At 41.7% G+C, this 17,522-nt stretch overlaps 1 protein-coding gene and 1 pseudogene across 14 annotated transcripts in view; both read right to left on the reverse strand.

Annotated features, from left to right (window-relative positions):
* Gpatch8 (G patch domain containing 8) overlaps window positions 1-17,522 on the reverse strand; it is an 80,481-nt gene that overhangs the window by 14,134 nt on the left and 48,825 nt on the right. For all 14 annotated transcript variants that reach the window (XM_017314538.2, XM_006533251.2, XM_030245975.1 and 11 more), the window contains 2 exons: window positions 17,399-17,485; window positions 10,759-10,902 (listed from right to left, as the gene is read on the reverse strand). In XM_017314538.2, coding sequence (XP_017170027.1) covers window positions 10,759-10,902; window positions 17,399-17,485 — 231 coding nt within the window. The remainder of the gene's footprint in view (window positions 1-10,758; window positions 10,903-17,398; window positions 17,486-17,522) is intronic.
* On the reverse strand, window positions 2,208-2,615 carry Gm11628 (predicted gene 11628; annotated as a pseudogene).

A 17,522-nucleotide genomic window follows, 5' to 3' on the forward strand; every position in this document is an offset into this window, starting at 1 on the left:
TCGTACTCTATCAAGTCCAGCAAATATTCCTTCATAACCCTGACAAACTTCACAGTCAAACCTGGAGTCTCAGGGTAGAATGAGAACTTCCCAGGTTTAGCACAGTCTGAGAGACAGCATACAAACCTCCCCAAACCTAGCACACAGACTCTGATGGTGACTGTCTTAGTCAGGGTTTCTATTCCTGCACAAAACATCAAAACCAAGAAGCAAGTTGGGGAGGAAAGGGCTTATTCAGCTTATACTTCCACATTGCTGTTCATCACCAAAGGAAGTCAGGACTGGAACTCAAGCAGGTCAGGAAGCAGGAGCTGATGCAGAGGCCATGGAGGGATGTTCCTTACTGGCTTGCTTCCCCTGGCTTGCTCAGCTTGCTTTCTTATAGAACCCAAGACTACCAGTCCAGAGATGGCACTACCCATAATGGGTCCTCCCACCCTTAATCACTGAGAAAATGCCCACAGCTGGATCTCATGGAGCCATTTCCTCAAGGGAGGCTCCTTTCTCTGTGATAACTCCAGTTTGTGTCAAGTTGACACATAAAAACATCACTATTAAGCCTCAATCCATACTTTCTTATTCACCAAGATCTAAAAAACTTTAAAAGTCCCACAGTCTTTGCTAATTCTTACATATTAAAAATTCAATCCCTTTAAAATATCTAATCTCTTTTAAAATTCAAAGTCTTTTTTACAATGTCTCTTAACTGTGGGCTCCATCAAAATACTTTCTTCTTTCAGAAGGGAAAACTATCATGGCACAGTCAAAATCAAAATCAAACTCTAATGGTACAATATCTGGGATCCACTCATGATCTTCTGGGCTCCTCCAAGGACTTGAGTCACTTCTCCAGCTCTGCCCTTTGTAGCACACACCCTGTTTTCTAGGCTCCAACTGCCTGTATTCCACTGCTTTTGCTGTTCTTGGTGGGCGTTCACGGTACTGGCATATCCAAAACACTGCAACTAGATTTCACCAATAGCCTCTCATAGGCTCTCTTCATGGTGCCAAGCCTCAACTCCTTTGCATGACCTCTTTAGTCCTGGGCCATCAATTGCAACTGAGGTTACACCTTCACCAATGGCCTTTCATGGCCTCTCACAGTGCTGAGCCTCAGCTGCTCTGCGTGACCCCTTCATGCCTTCAAACCAGTACCACCTGGGTGACTCTTACACATTACCAAGTCCTGCTGCAGCATGAGGTACAACCTTGGCAATCTCTGGAACACAGACCCTGTGCTCTCAGGAAACATTTCCCAGATTTCACCTCAATGATTCTGGTCTCTTAATCATCACTCATTTCTTAGCTCCAGGTAACCAGCATCAAAAGTCCCAGTAAGGAAAGAAAAGGTTTCACTTTAGTAGTTCTGGTATCTTGTTAATCACAGCTGATTCTTCAGCCCCAGCTAACCAAAACCAGAGTCTTCACAATCAAAATAGCAATGGCCCTGATAAGAGTCTTTAATCTTCCCTCTGAAATTTCACAAGCCAGGTCTCCATTTTCTGCACTGTTCTCTCTTTTTTTTTTTTTCGAGACAGGGTTTCTCTGTGTAGCCCTGGTTGTCTTGGAACTCACTCTGTAGATCAGGCTGGCCTCGAACTCAGAAATCCGCCTGCCTCTGCCTCCCGAGTGCTGGGATTAAAGGCGTGCGCCACCATCGACCACTGTTCTGCACTGTTCTCAACATTATCTTCCAAGCTCCTACACAACATCACACAGAGCTCTTAACATTCATTCCAATGGCTCTTCTAGCTCAAAGTTCCAAAGTTCTTCCACAGTCCTCCAAAACATGGTCAGATTGTCACAGGAATACCAATTTGTCTTAATCAGGGTTTCTTCCTTCCTTTCTTTCTAAAGATTTTTATTTATTGTATGTATGTGAGTACACTGTAGCTGTCTTCAGGCACACCAGAAGAGAGCATCAGATCCCATTACAGATGGTTGTGAGCCACCATGTGGTTGCTGGGAATTGAACTCAGGACCTCTAGAAGAGCAGTCAGTGCTCTTAATCACTAAGTTCTCTCTCCAGCCCCTAGTCAGGGTTTCCATTCCCGCACAAAACATCACGACCAAGAAGCAAGTTGGGAAGGAAAGGGTTTATTCAGTTTACACTTCCACACCAAAAGTAGTCAGTACAGTGACATTCTGATGGAATGGAGAAACACGCCTTTTCTTTAAAAGGAATCCTTCCTTCCTTTCTTTTTTTTTCCAAGGCGTAAGAACAAGGTTTAATGCTGCACCCATCAAGGCAGCCCTAGTGTCTGTCAACGCGGAAGCTCCCTGAGCGGTGCAGACCTCTCCAGTGTCCGACTTCCTCAGTGTCCTCCACAGGACTACGCTGTGTCTGAGGCCTCAACATGGCACCATCGAGGCCTGTGGTGGGGGAGGGGCTGCCTAATCGTCCTTCTTAAACTTGCTGTTGATGTAAGGCACCCAGCCCAGGATCAGCCGTCAGTCCGTGGCCCACACCAGTCCCATGGCACCCACAGTGCCCCACATACAGGCTGTGGGAATCCAGGTTCTGGCCAGTTCCTGGTAGCGCGGGCCTAGAAACCTGCTCAGCATCGCTGCAGGGTCTCAATACTCAGGGTCACCCCGTTCCACTGCCCTGGAGCCCCTTCCTTCCTTTCATTTTTTTAAAAAAGATTTATTAGCCGGGTGGTGGCGGCGCACACCTTTAATCCCAGCACTTGGGAGGCAGAGGCAGGCAGATTTCAGAGTTCGAGGCCAGCCTGGTCTACAGAGTGAGTTCCAGGACAGTCAGGACTACACAGAGAAACCCTGTCTTGAAAAACAAACAAACACCAAGAAGATTTATTTATTTATTATAAATACATGTAGCTGTCTTCAGACACCCCAGAAGAGAGCGTCAGATTAAGGATGGTTGTGAGCCACCTTGTGATTGCTGGGATTTGAACTCAGGACCTCTGGAAGAGCAGTCAGTGCTTTTACCTGCTGAGCTATTTCTCCAGCCCCAAGGAATCACTTCTTTATGCATGTATGTATGTATGTATTCATGTATGTATGTGTGTATGTATGTATGTATTCATTTATTTACTGTTCTCCGTTTCCCCACCCCCACGGGGTCGCAGGAAATGACCTGTGTCATTAGGCTGAGCGAACAGCAGACCCTCCCTCATCTACTGAGCCACATCATGGGTTCCAAGACTCAGTTAAGATTCTATTTTCCTTATCTGACTCCAACTTTCTTTCCCAATTTAGATCAAAGAATTCCCTTTACCAAGTCTCTGGCGTCCCTGCCCCTGCCCCCTAAGAACCCAGAATAGCATTCTCCCCCATCAGCACCTTGCCCTAGTTCTCATCTGTGACTGTCAGGTTCTGTTCTCAATGCAGCTGCTCCTGTCTTTCAGAAAGGTGCAAGAGCACAGCTTCAGTCAGAAAGACCAGGTCAAGCCACTCATCACGTCACCCAAGTCTCTACCTTACAGCCTCAGCTGTCCTCACTGTAAAATTAGAATGAGGTATTAATAGGTTTATGAGATTAAATGCCAACCTAACACCCTTTCCTTTTAATATTTCAGTCCCAGGCCTTACTCATGGCAAGTGCTGTACAACTAAACTGCCCACAGCCCTCTTTTTATGTTTATTTTCAGAAAGGGCATCTAGCACTGACCTCCCCAGGCTGGCTCTATAGTTATTGTCAACCACAACAAAGCACCTAGCAGGTCACAACTGCTCATATTGCTTTTCTTTCTTACTTTATCATAAAACAAAACAAAACAAAAACCTTGAAAATAATAAAAAAAAAATTCACACACCAAAATTAGCTACTATTTAAAGGAAATCTCTTTTTAAGTAAGAAATTCTGTCCTGGCATTGGTGGAGCACACCTTTAGCACTCAGGAGGCAGGCAGAGGTCTGAGTGTGAGACTTGTCTATAGAGTACAGACCACCTGGTTGCTCTTCTTTTTGAAGTCAGTGAATTGAAGACAGACTGCAGACTTCCTATGCATCTTTTTTTTTTTAAAGATTTATTTATTATTATATGTAAGTACACTGTAGCTGTCTTCAGACACTCCAGAAGAGGGAGTCAGATCTCATTACGAATGGTTGTGAGCCACCATGTGGTTGCTGGGATATGAACTCAGGACCTTCGGAAGAGCAGTCGGGTGCTCTTACCTGCTGAGTCATCTCACCAGCCCCTTCCTATGCAACTTGTGTGGCCACAAGCAGAGCTAGAGATAAAACATGGAGAGGCTCCTATGCTTCAGTCACTTCCTGGATATGGATGCTCTGACCTCCTTCAACCTGTAAACATTCCTTGTCCTCTCCTATCAACAGTCCTAGAACACCAAACCCAGGCCTCGCTTCCCTGCTGTTTTATGTCTCCCTTTCCTATAACGTAGCAGTGGCAGCCTTCTGCCAAACTGAAGCAACCTCTCAAGTACTTGGCCATTGTACCCAATTCAAGTTCCAGGGATTGGTGTTTCTGGACAAGACCATCCAGGATAGTACTCACTGGTGACAGGGAAATACTGCAGAGCTTCAAGGTTAACTGGACGAACTAGAGCAGTTCAGAGAGCACAGGACCTTTTGCGTCCTCTCACCCACTGGAGACTCCATCTAGGGGCCTCTACAAGCTAGGCAAGCACTCTGCCCTATGTAGCTCAGTCTGTCCTTGAACCCTACCTTCCTTCCGCAGGGTTAGACTTGTCATGCATGCACCAGCATCTGGTTCAATGCTCTCTTCACACACAGCATGCCCACTTATAAGTGTTTAGTTGGGTTGCTTTAACCTTTCAGACTACAACAGAATACACGATTCATCTTAGAATTACTATCACAGTGTATGACTGAAATGAATTTACATTTACAAACAAAAAAACCCAAGTTGAAACAGTAGAACATGAACACGGTTGCTGGTTTTTACGTAAATTACAGTTGTGTGCTAAGATGAGAAACAATTAGAAATGCACAATAAGAGAATATGTAGTCTACCTGCAATACTAGCTCTTGATTTTTTTTTTCATCAACTACATGTAAAAGCATATAGCTTTTGTAAATAGACACTCTTCCAAAGCTAATTAGGTTGTGATTACTGGGCAAGTAACCTATTCTTAGTAGGTGAAAATATCAAAACACGATCAAGTTTTAGAGAGTGACCAAATGACTCCATTCACTATGAAGTCCCAAAGAAAATGGCCCCAGCGATAGACTCCAAACCCAGCACAGCTCACTCTGCACAGCTGCACACAGCTCCAAGACACATTTTTCTCTTTACACTTCTGTTTCAACACTGTAACTAACTACTTGAGAGGGGAACTGTGTTAAGTCAATACTTATGAAGCTTTAGGATTCAGGATACTTTTTTTTTGGTTTTTCGAGACAAGAGTTTTTTCTCTGTGTAGCCCTGGCTGTCCTGGAACTCACTTTGTAGACCAGGATGGCCTCAAACTCAGAAATCCGCCTGCCTCTGCCTCCTGAGTGCTGGGATTAAAGGCGTGCGCCACCACGTCCAGCTCAGGATACTTTATATGGCTTTCTAAGGACAAACAATACGAACAAAACACACACATGGAATATGTTCACAGCTATATGATCTAGATAGTTAGCTACTTTTGTTTAACTTTGGCCCTAGGATTATTTTCCCTCAACCAACTGGTTATGTCTGTTCTGATCCCTTAACACACACACACACACACACACACACACACACACACACCACATAGAGAACTGAATTGCAGAAACAAATCCTAGTCAAACTAACAAAAACCAAAACCAAAACAAAAAAAAGTCAGCAAGCAGTGAAGCGTCGAGAGCACGGCGGCCTGCAAACTGTTCCTCAGAACACTGTAATTCAGAGCCCAATTCCTTTTTGAGTAACAAGAGAAACCCAAACACTTCAGCTCTCTGGCAATACTAAGTATGAAAACAACCAACTATGATTAGGTAACACCGTCAAAGATCCAGCCAGCCAGTACAGAGTATCAGGGTAACCATGCATTAGTAGCCTCTATCTAGTCTGTGTAATCCAATCAGTGAAATCACTACTGGCTGTGATGAGCATGCTGTTTCAAAGTTCAGAAACTACTACTATTCACAGATGAAACAGATATTTATATTGTTAAGTAAGTCTTCAGTTTTTTTCAGAACATGTAAAAAGTACAGAAGTTTTGATACTAGAGTCGGTTAAAAAAAAAAAAAAGAGGAATGCTGAAAGCATTCTTTTCTCTGAGAGGAGAAATAAAGGAAATACTGGAAGCTGATGTAGAATGCCAAGTTACAGCAATCAGATCAGATGACTGCAAGGAAGTGAGCCCAACACAGGAGGGTCGGAGACTGCTCCAGTGTGCCCAGTGTCAGTCAGAACTTGGGGACATGGGAAGGAACACTGAGTAGGTCTGAGTGACAACTCAAGTGTTTAAAGGAATCTGGCAATGACTCACAGACTGTACAGGGTGATGGGAACATACAGCTGTTTATTTGGAGAGTGAGTGAGAGACAGCAACTACTAAGCTGGAATCAAGGCTTGCTGAAATATAGTCCCAATGGCATTAAACAGTCCACGATGAATCAAAGGTTGACTTACTGAGCAGCTCTAGGTGTTTTGTTTTATTTGAGAGATGGGCCTCAAAGCACAGTGGGTTTATATCTGTAATCCCACATCACCATAAGTGTTTAATTAAACAGCAGCAACGAGAACAAACCAAAACCAGTCAATCAACAGAAACACAGAAGACAGTTGACTGCCATGCTGCAGAAGACAGCTCTAGGTTTCTACCTCAGGAACTACAAGTGTATGTCACTGTATATGACTCAGATTAAAATTAAGTGGAAAAACTAACATCAGGAAGACTAAGCCAAATAGATTTGTTGAGGTGAGCTTTGATCTTCCACTTATTGTATTGCAATCATCTCTGGTGACACCAACAGGAAGTGACAGATGAACGTGTGACAGTAAGGTGCTTTACTCTTTTCTTGTTGTTTTTGCAGCCCAGAAGAGCAAGCCGGTCTTTGAACACAAACATTCCCTCTGAGCTACCCTTCCAACCCCAGTATTCACTAGTAAATGCTGCTACAGACTCACTCTGGGAAAAAGATCCCTGCAGTCTGAATTTGAGGCTTTTACATCTATCAGCATGGAAGATAATTAAAAGGCCAGGGAAGTGGGGATGGAAAGACTTTAAGCTTCATATTTAACTGTAGCTTACAACTAAGCTGACAGGGCTAGGACACAATCAATGTTTTACTGTGCACTCAGGCATGTCATAGCTTAGTAAGTAATCACATGTGGGTTATTTCTGTAAGCATGGTTGGCTTCATCAATGCAGATTTCAAAAGGTAATAAAACAGAATACACGAATTAGAATCAGAGTGCCTATACTTTTACACTTAGAAAGTTTAAGCCGAGTCTCTATTTTTTTATTAACGACTTCACAAAAGTCTTGGAGAATGTGAGAAAAGCTGGCAAACAGAGGCATGTGAAAGCGTCCTTTCTCCTTCCCTAAAAAAAAACCACAAATCAGAGTAACCATGCTGCTGCTTGTTTTTTAGAAACTGGACCTTAAGAAATGTACAGTATTTCCCAGGACCTGCCTACTTTAGTTTGCCAGTAACAAGGCTTTTCTCCAAAGTGTTAGTGGTGAACCTCTGATGGAAGATGAAAGCTAGGACTACCACGGAGTAAAGTACTTACCTTTTACCTCAGTCATAATAATCCTCTGTGTCTTGCTTGAAGGCAGCACAAGGTGCCTTTATGATTTTAGAGCACCAATTTGAAAAATGGCAGGACCAGATGTAAGTTCATGTCCACAGAAGAGGATAAAATACATGACCCTATCTCCTTTGAGATTTAGCTGTGCTGTAGCAAAGTCAACTGAGAGTTCCTTACAATTTTTAATAGAGGCCAGGCAAGGTGAGGGAAGTGGACAAGGGACTCTAGAGGCCAGCATGGTTTTGCGGCGAATGCCCTTTCTTCTCCTCTTTTCTTTTAGTATAGGATAGAGTTTATTCAGGGCATGGGGAGGGGAGTCAAGAGGGCAGTAGAGGCAAGAAAGAGAGAGTAGAGGAGTAGAGGCCAGCCATGAGCATGTGTGTGTGTGTGTGTGTGTGTGTGTGTGTGTGTGTGTGTGTGAACAAGGGTGGGAACAAGAAGGCAAGAGAAGAACAAGAGCAAATGCCCTTTCTTGAAAGAGAAAAAAAAAAGACAGGAAGGAAGGAATGAGTGGAGAAAAGAGCTGGAATAATAAAAGCCATTTAAGGCTCTTTATAATATGCTGTCCTGAGATTCTACAGTTTGTAGAAAGACATGAACACGAAGAACGGTGATGTGCTCTACTTTTCAACAAAAGCAAAACAAAACAAAAAACCAAAGTCATACATACTACAACTGGTTTTTTGTTTTGCTTTGTATTTAGAGACAGAAACTTCTTCCTATGTAGCCCAGGCTGGCTTCAAATTAAAAATCTTCTTGCCTTCACCTACTAAAAACTGAAGCCTCAGGCTCACGCCATGACACGTAGATCTTTCAACATCGAGAGTGTACTTCTGACTCAGGTGACGGGATGAACTGACATGCATGTGAATGACACAACTAAAGGTCTTTCCAAGCCATGGCTCTCAATCACAGTCTGTATTAGTGGACAGTATTTTTGAGTTCTCTGTAAGAAACTCATAATTTTATCTATTATACATGCATGTAGTAGGTATATGTATATGCATACATGTGTACATGTTTGTGCTTGTGCATATGGAAACTACAGGTTGGGTGTCAGTTGTCTTTATCACCTTCCACCTTGTTTTTTGAGACATGATCTCTCACTGAACCTGCTAATTAGACCGGTTAGAGAACCTGTAATATTCACGCCTCTGCCTCTCCAGCACAGAAATTATAGGTACAGGCTGCCATCCTGCTCTGTACATGGGTGCTAGGGATCAGGATTTACAGTACCATACAGCGCTTTACAAAGTGCCAAGTGCCAGGATAAAATACCGGGGAGGAGAGTTCTGTGTCTTTGGTGTATGTGTATGGTGTAGGCTCAGGGTTGATGGAGGGTGTCTTCTTCCTTAATTACCTTCCCCCTTATATACTGAAGCAGGGTCTCTCACTTAACTCTTTCCATTTTGGCTAGTCTGGATAGTCAACTTGCTCCTGGCACTCCAGGTATGCTACCACACCATCTAAGAGATCTGACCCAGCCCTCACACTTGTACAGCAAGTACTTTATCATCTGAATCATCTCCTCAGATTGCTCAATTCTTAATTTTATACTTTTGATTATCGAAAACAATTTAAGTAAACATATTGGGTCTAGACGAGCTCTTTATAAATGCTTATGATATCACCAGAGATGTAAAATAATTATGATCTGTGCTAGGTGAACATGAAACAATAACATCATCCATTTCAAGGTTTTCAATAGTTAACCTCAGTACCAGAGACTGTAATTCTAGGCCAGGTAATTCTTTATTTTGAGGTACTTCTTGTACACTGTAGAATATTTAACATTATCTTTGGACCCCACTCACCTGATCTCAAAAATACCACTGCTTAGTTAAAGCAACCTGAAATGTACCCAGACAACAACTCTGAAGTGCCCCTGGGGAACAGGTTCTCTCCAAGCTGATAACTACTGTAATCGAGTAGAGTAGTGGAACAAATCAGTCAGCTTATACAGGAAAACAAATGAGAATGGCAAGAATCAATCAGTCAATCAATCAATCAACGAATCAAGCTGCAACAACTTCTATTACACTTAAGAGCTGTATCACTGAGGTATTAGTCAATATGAATTTAATTAGTTTTGCACTTTCTTAAATATTTTGTTTTTAAAGAAATTCTTTCCTCTTAAAAAGCAACTTGGAGGCTGGGGAGATAGCTCAGCCATTTTGTTTGGTATGGTGGCATAATCCTGAAATCCTAACACTGGCTGCATATCTGTGGAGGGCTACCAGCTTGGTCTACATAGGGAGGGAGTTCTGGAGCATTTAAAGACTGTGTTTGTTTGTTTGTTTGTTTGTTTGAAAGCAATTTAACTGAAATGATTATTAATAGTCTAAGAGGATGGTTCTGGGTGCTATTAAAAAGCAAACTAGGCAATCCATGAGGAACAAGCCAACAAGCAGCACTCTTCCACAGCCTCTGTGGAAGCCTCCTGCTTCTAGGTTCCTGCCCTTACTTCCAGCAGTGATGAACTCTTACCTAGGATACAAACCCTTCCCTCTCTAAGTTGCTTTTGGTCAAGGTGTTTCACATTTCCTCATGGTAGAGACTTATTAAGACAAAGTGGCTTGATGTTGTTAAGACAGTGTGTCTAATTTTATTGTATTTTAATTTTTTCATCAGGATTTAAGTTACTTTTCAAGGCATACGGAGTACAAAATGACCTACTGATAAAAAATAGTAGACAATAAAACTTGAATTCTTATATATGCAGAGTTCAGGAGAACACAATCTATGAGAACTCTTTAAAAGTTTCACATGTTGAGGAAGGGAGAAACTGATGTAAGCTCTCCCAGTGGTCCTCAGATCAACTGCCATATTGAAAAAAATTAGAAACTACTTAAAGCCACAAGCGTAACTTCAGGTTTGAGAAATTCATAACCCATTATGCTACTTAAAATAGTGATGGACTGTCAGGGATGTTATGTTAGGAAAGCTCCCATGGGAAAAAAATCAAGAGTATCAGGTACAAAAATAAAGACTGGCTGACATAAGAAGCCAGTCACACTCATAAACATGTCCAGTTGTTAACAATGAAGAGTCTTTTTCCTTGGTACCAAGTAGTTATTCCTTACCTGCTTGTGTGCATGATCATAAGAATTGATGTGGTTGTCAAATTCCTGATGTTTCTGATACTGTTTATCACAAAGTTCACAGTAAAAGTTGGCTCTGAGATCTTCCAAGGCTTTTGCAATTGCCTTTTCTTTGTCAACATAATCCTGTTAAGAACCACAAAAGAAAAAAGCCAACTCAGTAGGATTTAGATAGCTACTATCCAAGCAGAGAGAAAAATAGCTTTCTAGAAAATTCAATGGCACCAGTAAAAACCAGATAGAACACAAGGCGAAATCTGGTAGGGTAACAATTTGTGTGTGTTCTAACAAGTGTTCAGGAGAGAGAAATTTTATTTCCCTTTTGGCAATAGTGTAGACAAGATTCTATAGCATCCCCTATTTTGTCCTTGACCAAAATATAAGACACAATTTAATCAGGGACAGTGGTGTTACCTGTTCAAGACACTCCAGGCTGACAAGAGTGTCTTGAGTTAAAAGCTATCCCTAGTACATAGAGATTACTGAATTAGCCAGGGTCATACAGCAAATATCTGTGTCATCATGTCCCACCATTTTATTCATCTTTAAAAGATACTGTTATTTTGAATGTTTGCTTGCATTTATGTCTATGTAATATGTATGTGTTGATGCCGACAGAAGCCAAGAGAGGGTGTTTAGACCCCATGGAATGGAGTTATAGGCAGTTGTGAGTTGCCATGTAGGTACTGGGAAATGGATCCAGGTTCTCTTCAAGAATAGCAGGTGCCTTTTACTGTTAAGACATCTCTCTAGCTCCATTATAATTCTTTTTTTAGTTTTAAACTAACAGTTGGAATAGAGCATATACTAACCAGGATCAAGAGGAATTAGATCTATCCAAAAGGACTCAAGGTTCAACATAAAGAAAAAAAAACAGTCAGTGAAACATATCCTATTAATAAGGGGATGGAAGCGTTACATGATTATCTCAATCGGTTACAATGTTTGCTAATCAATTACCTTTGTATGTACAGCAAGCCTGAGTATGCAGCTCAGTGGTAAAGTCTTGCCTAGCTAGGGTGCTTATGACCTTGACCCTTGCTTGACCCCTTTGCCACCTGTTCTGTTTAAGAGATTTTACACTATTTTTGCAATATACTGCAAGAGAGCAATGGGCTGCCTGAAGATGCTAAGACTTGCTAAGCTGTGGTGTCAACATTTATGACAATAGTTTATTAGTCCCAGCTACCGGAGTATCTATTATATTCTCTACACAGAAAACAACTTCTTTTCCCCTTAAAACTTAAAACTAAAATGTAAAGTTTGTCAGCTGGTCAAAATGCCACATCCAAAACAAATTCAGCCGTTATGTTACCTTATCTAATTTTGGCCTGTTAATTTCTTCCTAGCCTGATTCTCATTTGTTCATTCGTTTGTTCGTTCTCTCCCTCCCTCCTTCCTTTTAAACTTTCTGAGACAGGGTTTCTCTGTGTAGCCCTGGTTATCCTGGAACTCAGTCTGTAGAATAGGCTGGCCTCAACCTCACAAGAGATCCAGCTGTCTCTTGCCTCCTGAGTGCCTACTTGAAGTTACTCTTCACCATTTTTTCAGGGGTTTTGATAGTCTTAAGGATTTTCAGTTGTAAGCCATAAAAGGATGCTCAGACTAGGGTGCAGCTCAGTGGCCGAGTACACAGCCTAACACATTTGAGGCCCCAAATTCAATGCCTGGTTATTTAACCAAAAATTATGTTTTTAAGTTTAATTTTATGTTCTATGTATGGGGAAAATTAGTTCACTTTTTAATTTTACATTAAAACATACTCTTTAGGGCTGGAGAGATGGCTCAGCGGTTAAGAGCACTGACTGCTTTTCCCGAGGTCCTGAGTTCAATTCCCAGCAACCACATGGTGGCTCACAACCATCTGTAATGGGATCTGATGCCCTCATCTGGTGTGTCTGAAGACAGCTACAGTATATTTATATAAAATAAATTAATTTTAAAAAAATACCCTTTATGTAATTGAGGAAAATACGTAAAAATAAAAAATATTTAAAAAAATACCCTTTAAACCTATTCCATGTTTATAAAATAAAAAAGTAAGCTACATCTTGAGACCCAACATTAAAAAACATTCATTTATTACTTATTTTACTTCTTACATGTAATTATTTATAACTGTGTGTGCAGGAGTCTGTGAAATGGAGTTGCAGGAAGTTGTGACTTGCCGAGTTGACTCTGGGAACAGACTTCAGGTCCTTTGTGAGACTAGTAAGTGCTATTATCCTCTAAGTTATCTCTTCAGTCTCATAAAGATTTATTTTTATTTACATATGTGTGTGTGCTTTGTTTGTAGTAAGTATGTTTTGTGTGCAAGGGGACTAGAAGAGGGCAATGGGTTCCCTTGGAGCTGGAGTTACAGGTGGTTGTGGGTTCTAGAAACCAGCTCAGATTCTCGAGCAGAACAGTCTGATAGTCCATATTATTCTTATAGAATAGAATAGTCATGCTAACCAAAGAACAAAAACCCAAGGTGGACAGTACCAGAAAAACAGCACAAAGGTTGACCCCATTGCCTTCACAGCCACATGCACTATGGACACACACGCACCGCCTATCTAGCAAGAGACTCTTGAGTAACTATAGGACGTGCTATCCTTTTCAATGTATGAGGGTGGATGTGTTACTGCTTTGAGACAGTCACTCACACTGCAGCCCAGGCTGACCTAAAATTCATTATGTAGCTGAAGCTTGCCTTGACCTTGAGGCAGTCATCCTTTCTCAGCCAGCCACATTTTTGGATGATAGGTATGTTACTATGGCTCAGTACTTAAAAACAGGAATAGGACAGTATAGTGGCTCAGTGGATAAAAGCACTTGGCATCAAACCTGAATGCAATCTGTGAGCCCTACATGGTAGAAGGAGATTGTCCTCTGACCTTCATGGGCCTGTATGGCAATATATGTGGACAGACATGGAAATGGACTTAGTCACAGACAAACAGAGCAAATACAGGTAATTAAAAATCTGTAAAAATAAAGACACACACAAAAATGTTCTAAGTTCTAAAAAAGATCAGCCAGGTAAGACAATCTGGAGGGAAGAGAAAGTCAAGTAGTCTAGTAATTTTGTTCTGTAAACAAACTGTGCTCCATAGGTACTTCCTTCCTCCTTCCTTCCTTCCTGTCTGTCTGTCTGCCTGCCTGCCTGCCTGCCTGCCTGCCTGTCTGCCTGCCTGCCTGCCTGCCTGCCTGCCTGCCTTCCTTCCTTTCTTTCGATTTATTTATTCTATGTATGTGAGTACATTGTAGCCATCTTCAGACGCACCAGAAGAGGGCGTCAGATCCCATTACAGATGGTTGTGAGCCACCATGCAGATGCTGGGAATTGAACTCAGGACTTCTGGAAGAACAGTCAGTGCTCTTAACCACTGAGCAGTCTCTGCAGCCTCCTTCCTTCAGTTTCTACCCACGACTGATCGGATTTAAAAATGAGCAGTGGAAATGCCAAGCTCTTCATGTACAGTCATTTCAGAGTCTTAAAAAAGACAAAATAAGCTCTAGATTTATAACTCTTCTGCAATTTCTAATTCATTTAAAAATGAACCTAGGTCAGGCCGGTTGGATAGTTGCATGCCTTTAATCATAGCACTTGGGAAGCAGGGACAGGTGGATCTGTGAGTTTGAAGCCAGTCTGGCCTACTGAGCAAGTTCTATTCCAAGACAGCCAAGGCTGAAACCTTTAAAAAATAGACAAACAAACAAACAAAACGAACCTAGGCAAGTATGGTGGTGCACACCTTTAGTTCAAGCCCTCAGGAGGTAGAGGCAGACCGATTTCTGAGTTTGAGGGCAATCAGGCCCAGGATAACCAGGGCTACACAGAGAAACCCTGACTTAAACAACCACCACCACCAAAACAAAACCAAACCAAACCACAAACAAACAAACAAACAAACAAACAAAAAACAAAACAAAAAAAGTGAGCCTCGATAGCATCAGAACCCCCAAACAGCAGCAAGCATCTTCCATTTTTTGGGGGGGCACATCTTCCATTTTTTATTTCATATGTGTGAGTGCTTGCTGAGTGTGTCAAGGTACCACCTGCATGAAGTTCCTGTGGAAGCTAAATAGCACAGGAACCCTAGGGCTGGAGTCATAGATGGTTGTAAGCTGCCATGTGGGTGCTGGGAATTGAATTCAGGTCCTCTGGAATAGTAGCCAGTACTCTTAACCACTGAGCTATCTCTCTATACATTAAAAAAACAAAGTATTTGTTTTGTTGTGTATGTTTAATATATGTGAGGTATGCTTAAGTATGTGAGTGCAATGAGGTCAGAGAACAACCTGGGGTGTCAATCCTCACCTCCTACATTGTGAGAGGAAGATCTCTCACTGTATGGACATGCTAGATGGTCCCTAGCTTCCAGGGGTCATCCTGTCACTGCCTCCTGTGGATTACAGCATGTGCTGCCACATCTGGCATGGTGTAACATGAAGTCAGGTTGTTGTACTATGTGCTTTATACACGGACATCTGCTAAGCATTGTTTTCCAAGTCAGTCCTGTCCTCAAAATTTTGGCAGTTCTCCTGCCTCCTGTCCCTAAGTGCCATCATGTCTAGAACCTTGTCTGCCACTTGACTGCCAGGAAGACAGGTGTCCACCCTGATACCTCCTGGATTCCAGGAGTCCTTATAGGTATGCTATCACCCCAGTCTTGGTTGTTTTTTAATCTTTAAGTCTGTGAAATGATAATTACCTTAATTTTACTCTATTATTATCTATCTTAAAAATGAAAGGAAATAGATCTTTGGTTTTCAAGATTGACAGAAGATTTTTATTGTCTTCAACTAGTATGTCATCCCTTTCTCTATTCCATACTACTGAGGGAAGTCTAGATACCTAGGCTAAATTTATAGGCACTTCCAAGCACTGAGACTCTGAAAGGCCTTTAACAGATGCTTGACTGAGTAGGCAGGCTATACTTCCCTTTTATACAGTAGAATGTTTTGTTTTTAGTTTTATAACAAATCCCTTTTTTCCCCATTTTCACCTTAAGTATTACAACCAAAAAACTGCTTTTATAGGATAATCTTTATTTTCTTTTTCAGATTTACTTATTATGTATACAGCACTCTGCCTGCCAGCAAGAGGGCACCAGATCTAATTACAGATGGTTGTGAGCCACTACGTGGTTGCTGGGAATTGAACTCAGGACCTGTGGAAGAGCAGACACAGCTCTTTCTATAGGATTATCTCAATGAGATCTATTTCTTATCTTTTTTTTTAAAGATTTATTTATTGTTATCTATAAGTACACTGAAGCTGTCTTCAGACACCAGAAGAGGGCAGCAGATCTCATTACGGGTGGTTGTGAGCCACCATGTGGTTGCTGGGATTTGAACTCAGGACTTTCGGAAGAGCAGTCAGTGCCCTTACCCTCTGAGCCATCTCACCAGCCCCCCGAGATCTATTTTTTATCTTCTAATTTGCCTATTTTATTTCTGAATGCTTAACTTACATGTTCTAAGCTGCAGTTTATTATGAATAGTCCTTTAAAAAGGAAACTATTCTGGACTAGAGAGATGGCTCAGTATTTAGAAGCACTCTTGCAGAGAATCCAGGTTTGGTTCCCAGCACCTACATAGTACCTTCCAATCATCTGAACTGTAAGTTTTAGGGGTTTAAAGCCCACCTGTACACATGCGGCACAGACATATATATATAAATAAAATATCCATACACATTTGTCTCACGTGGTGAGAATTGACTCCCCAAAGTTGTCCTTTACCCTCCTTACATATACAGTGGCAAGCACCACTTCCATACCCACCCCATTAAAGAGAAAAAGAATTCACTGTGATGTCCTCATTGGCGGGGGTGGGGGGTGGGGGGGGTGGGGGGGGTGGGGGGGTGCATAGAAAGAGAGACAGAGGCCGGGCATGGTGGTGCACGCCTTTAATCCCAGCACTCAGGAGGCAGAGGTAGGCAGATTTCTGAGTTCGAGGCCAGCCTGGTCTACAGAGACTCATTTCTAGGACAGCCAGGACTACACAGAGAAACCCTGTCTCAAAAAACCAAATTAAATTAAATTAAATTAAATTAAATTAAATTAAATTAAATTAAATTAAAAAAATAGAAACAGAGATGGGGGTGGGGGTGGGATGGGGAGGGGAACTTTAGGGCTGAGTGCAATTAACAATGAACAAGAAAATTCTTAATTTGTCACAAGAAACAATAGTTTAGCTCAGGCTAGAGGAGACTTCAGAGCAGGTAAGGCCTCCTGCTGCCAAGCCAGAGATCTGTGTTTGCTCTCTGGGTGGAAGTTGTTCTCTGACTTCTATACACACTGTGGCATTACACATAAAATGAATGCTCCCCACTTCCCAAAATAGCATCACCCACTTTCTTTTTAAAAAGGAAAGCCTCCAAGGACTCAACCATTATTTTACTGCAACCACCTGACTTTCTGTATGCTACCTGGGACTAATACTTTCAAACATTAATGCAATTTTCCCAACATACATATGGAGTAGGTATTTCAGTTTTTACTGAGGCAATAAGATTATCACAAATCACTATTAAATGTAAACAAATGCTATCAGTCAGGGAGACCATTTTCACCAAAAATGAATTTCTTTTCTGTATGAATTTCTCAAACAATGACTTTGTTTACGTTACCTTGTACTTCTGCCTCAGCTCTTCTGTGTCTTCTTTCTCTACTTCTAGGACACGACGCCGTTCGGTAGCATCCTCGGCATAATCCAGCTTGACAAAAATAGACACATTTATTCTTATTTCCTAA

The sequence above is a fragment of the Mus musculus genome, chromosome 11 (assembly GCF_000001635.26).
Source record: "Mus musculus strain C57BL/6J chromosome 11, GRCm38.p6 C57BL/6J".
NCBI lineage: Eukaryota > Metazoa > Chordata > Mammalia > Rodentia > Muridae > Mus > Mus musculus.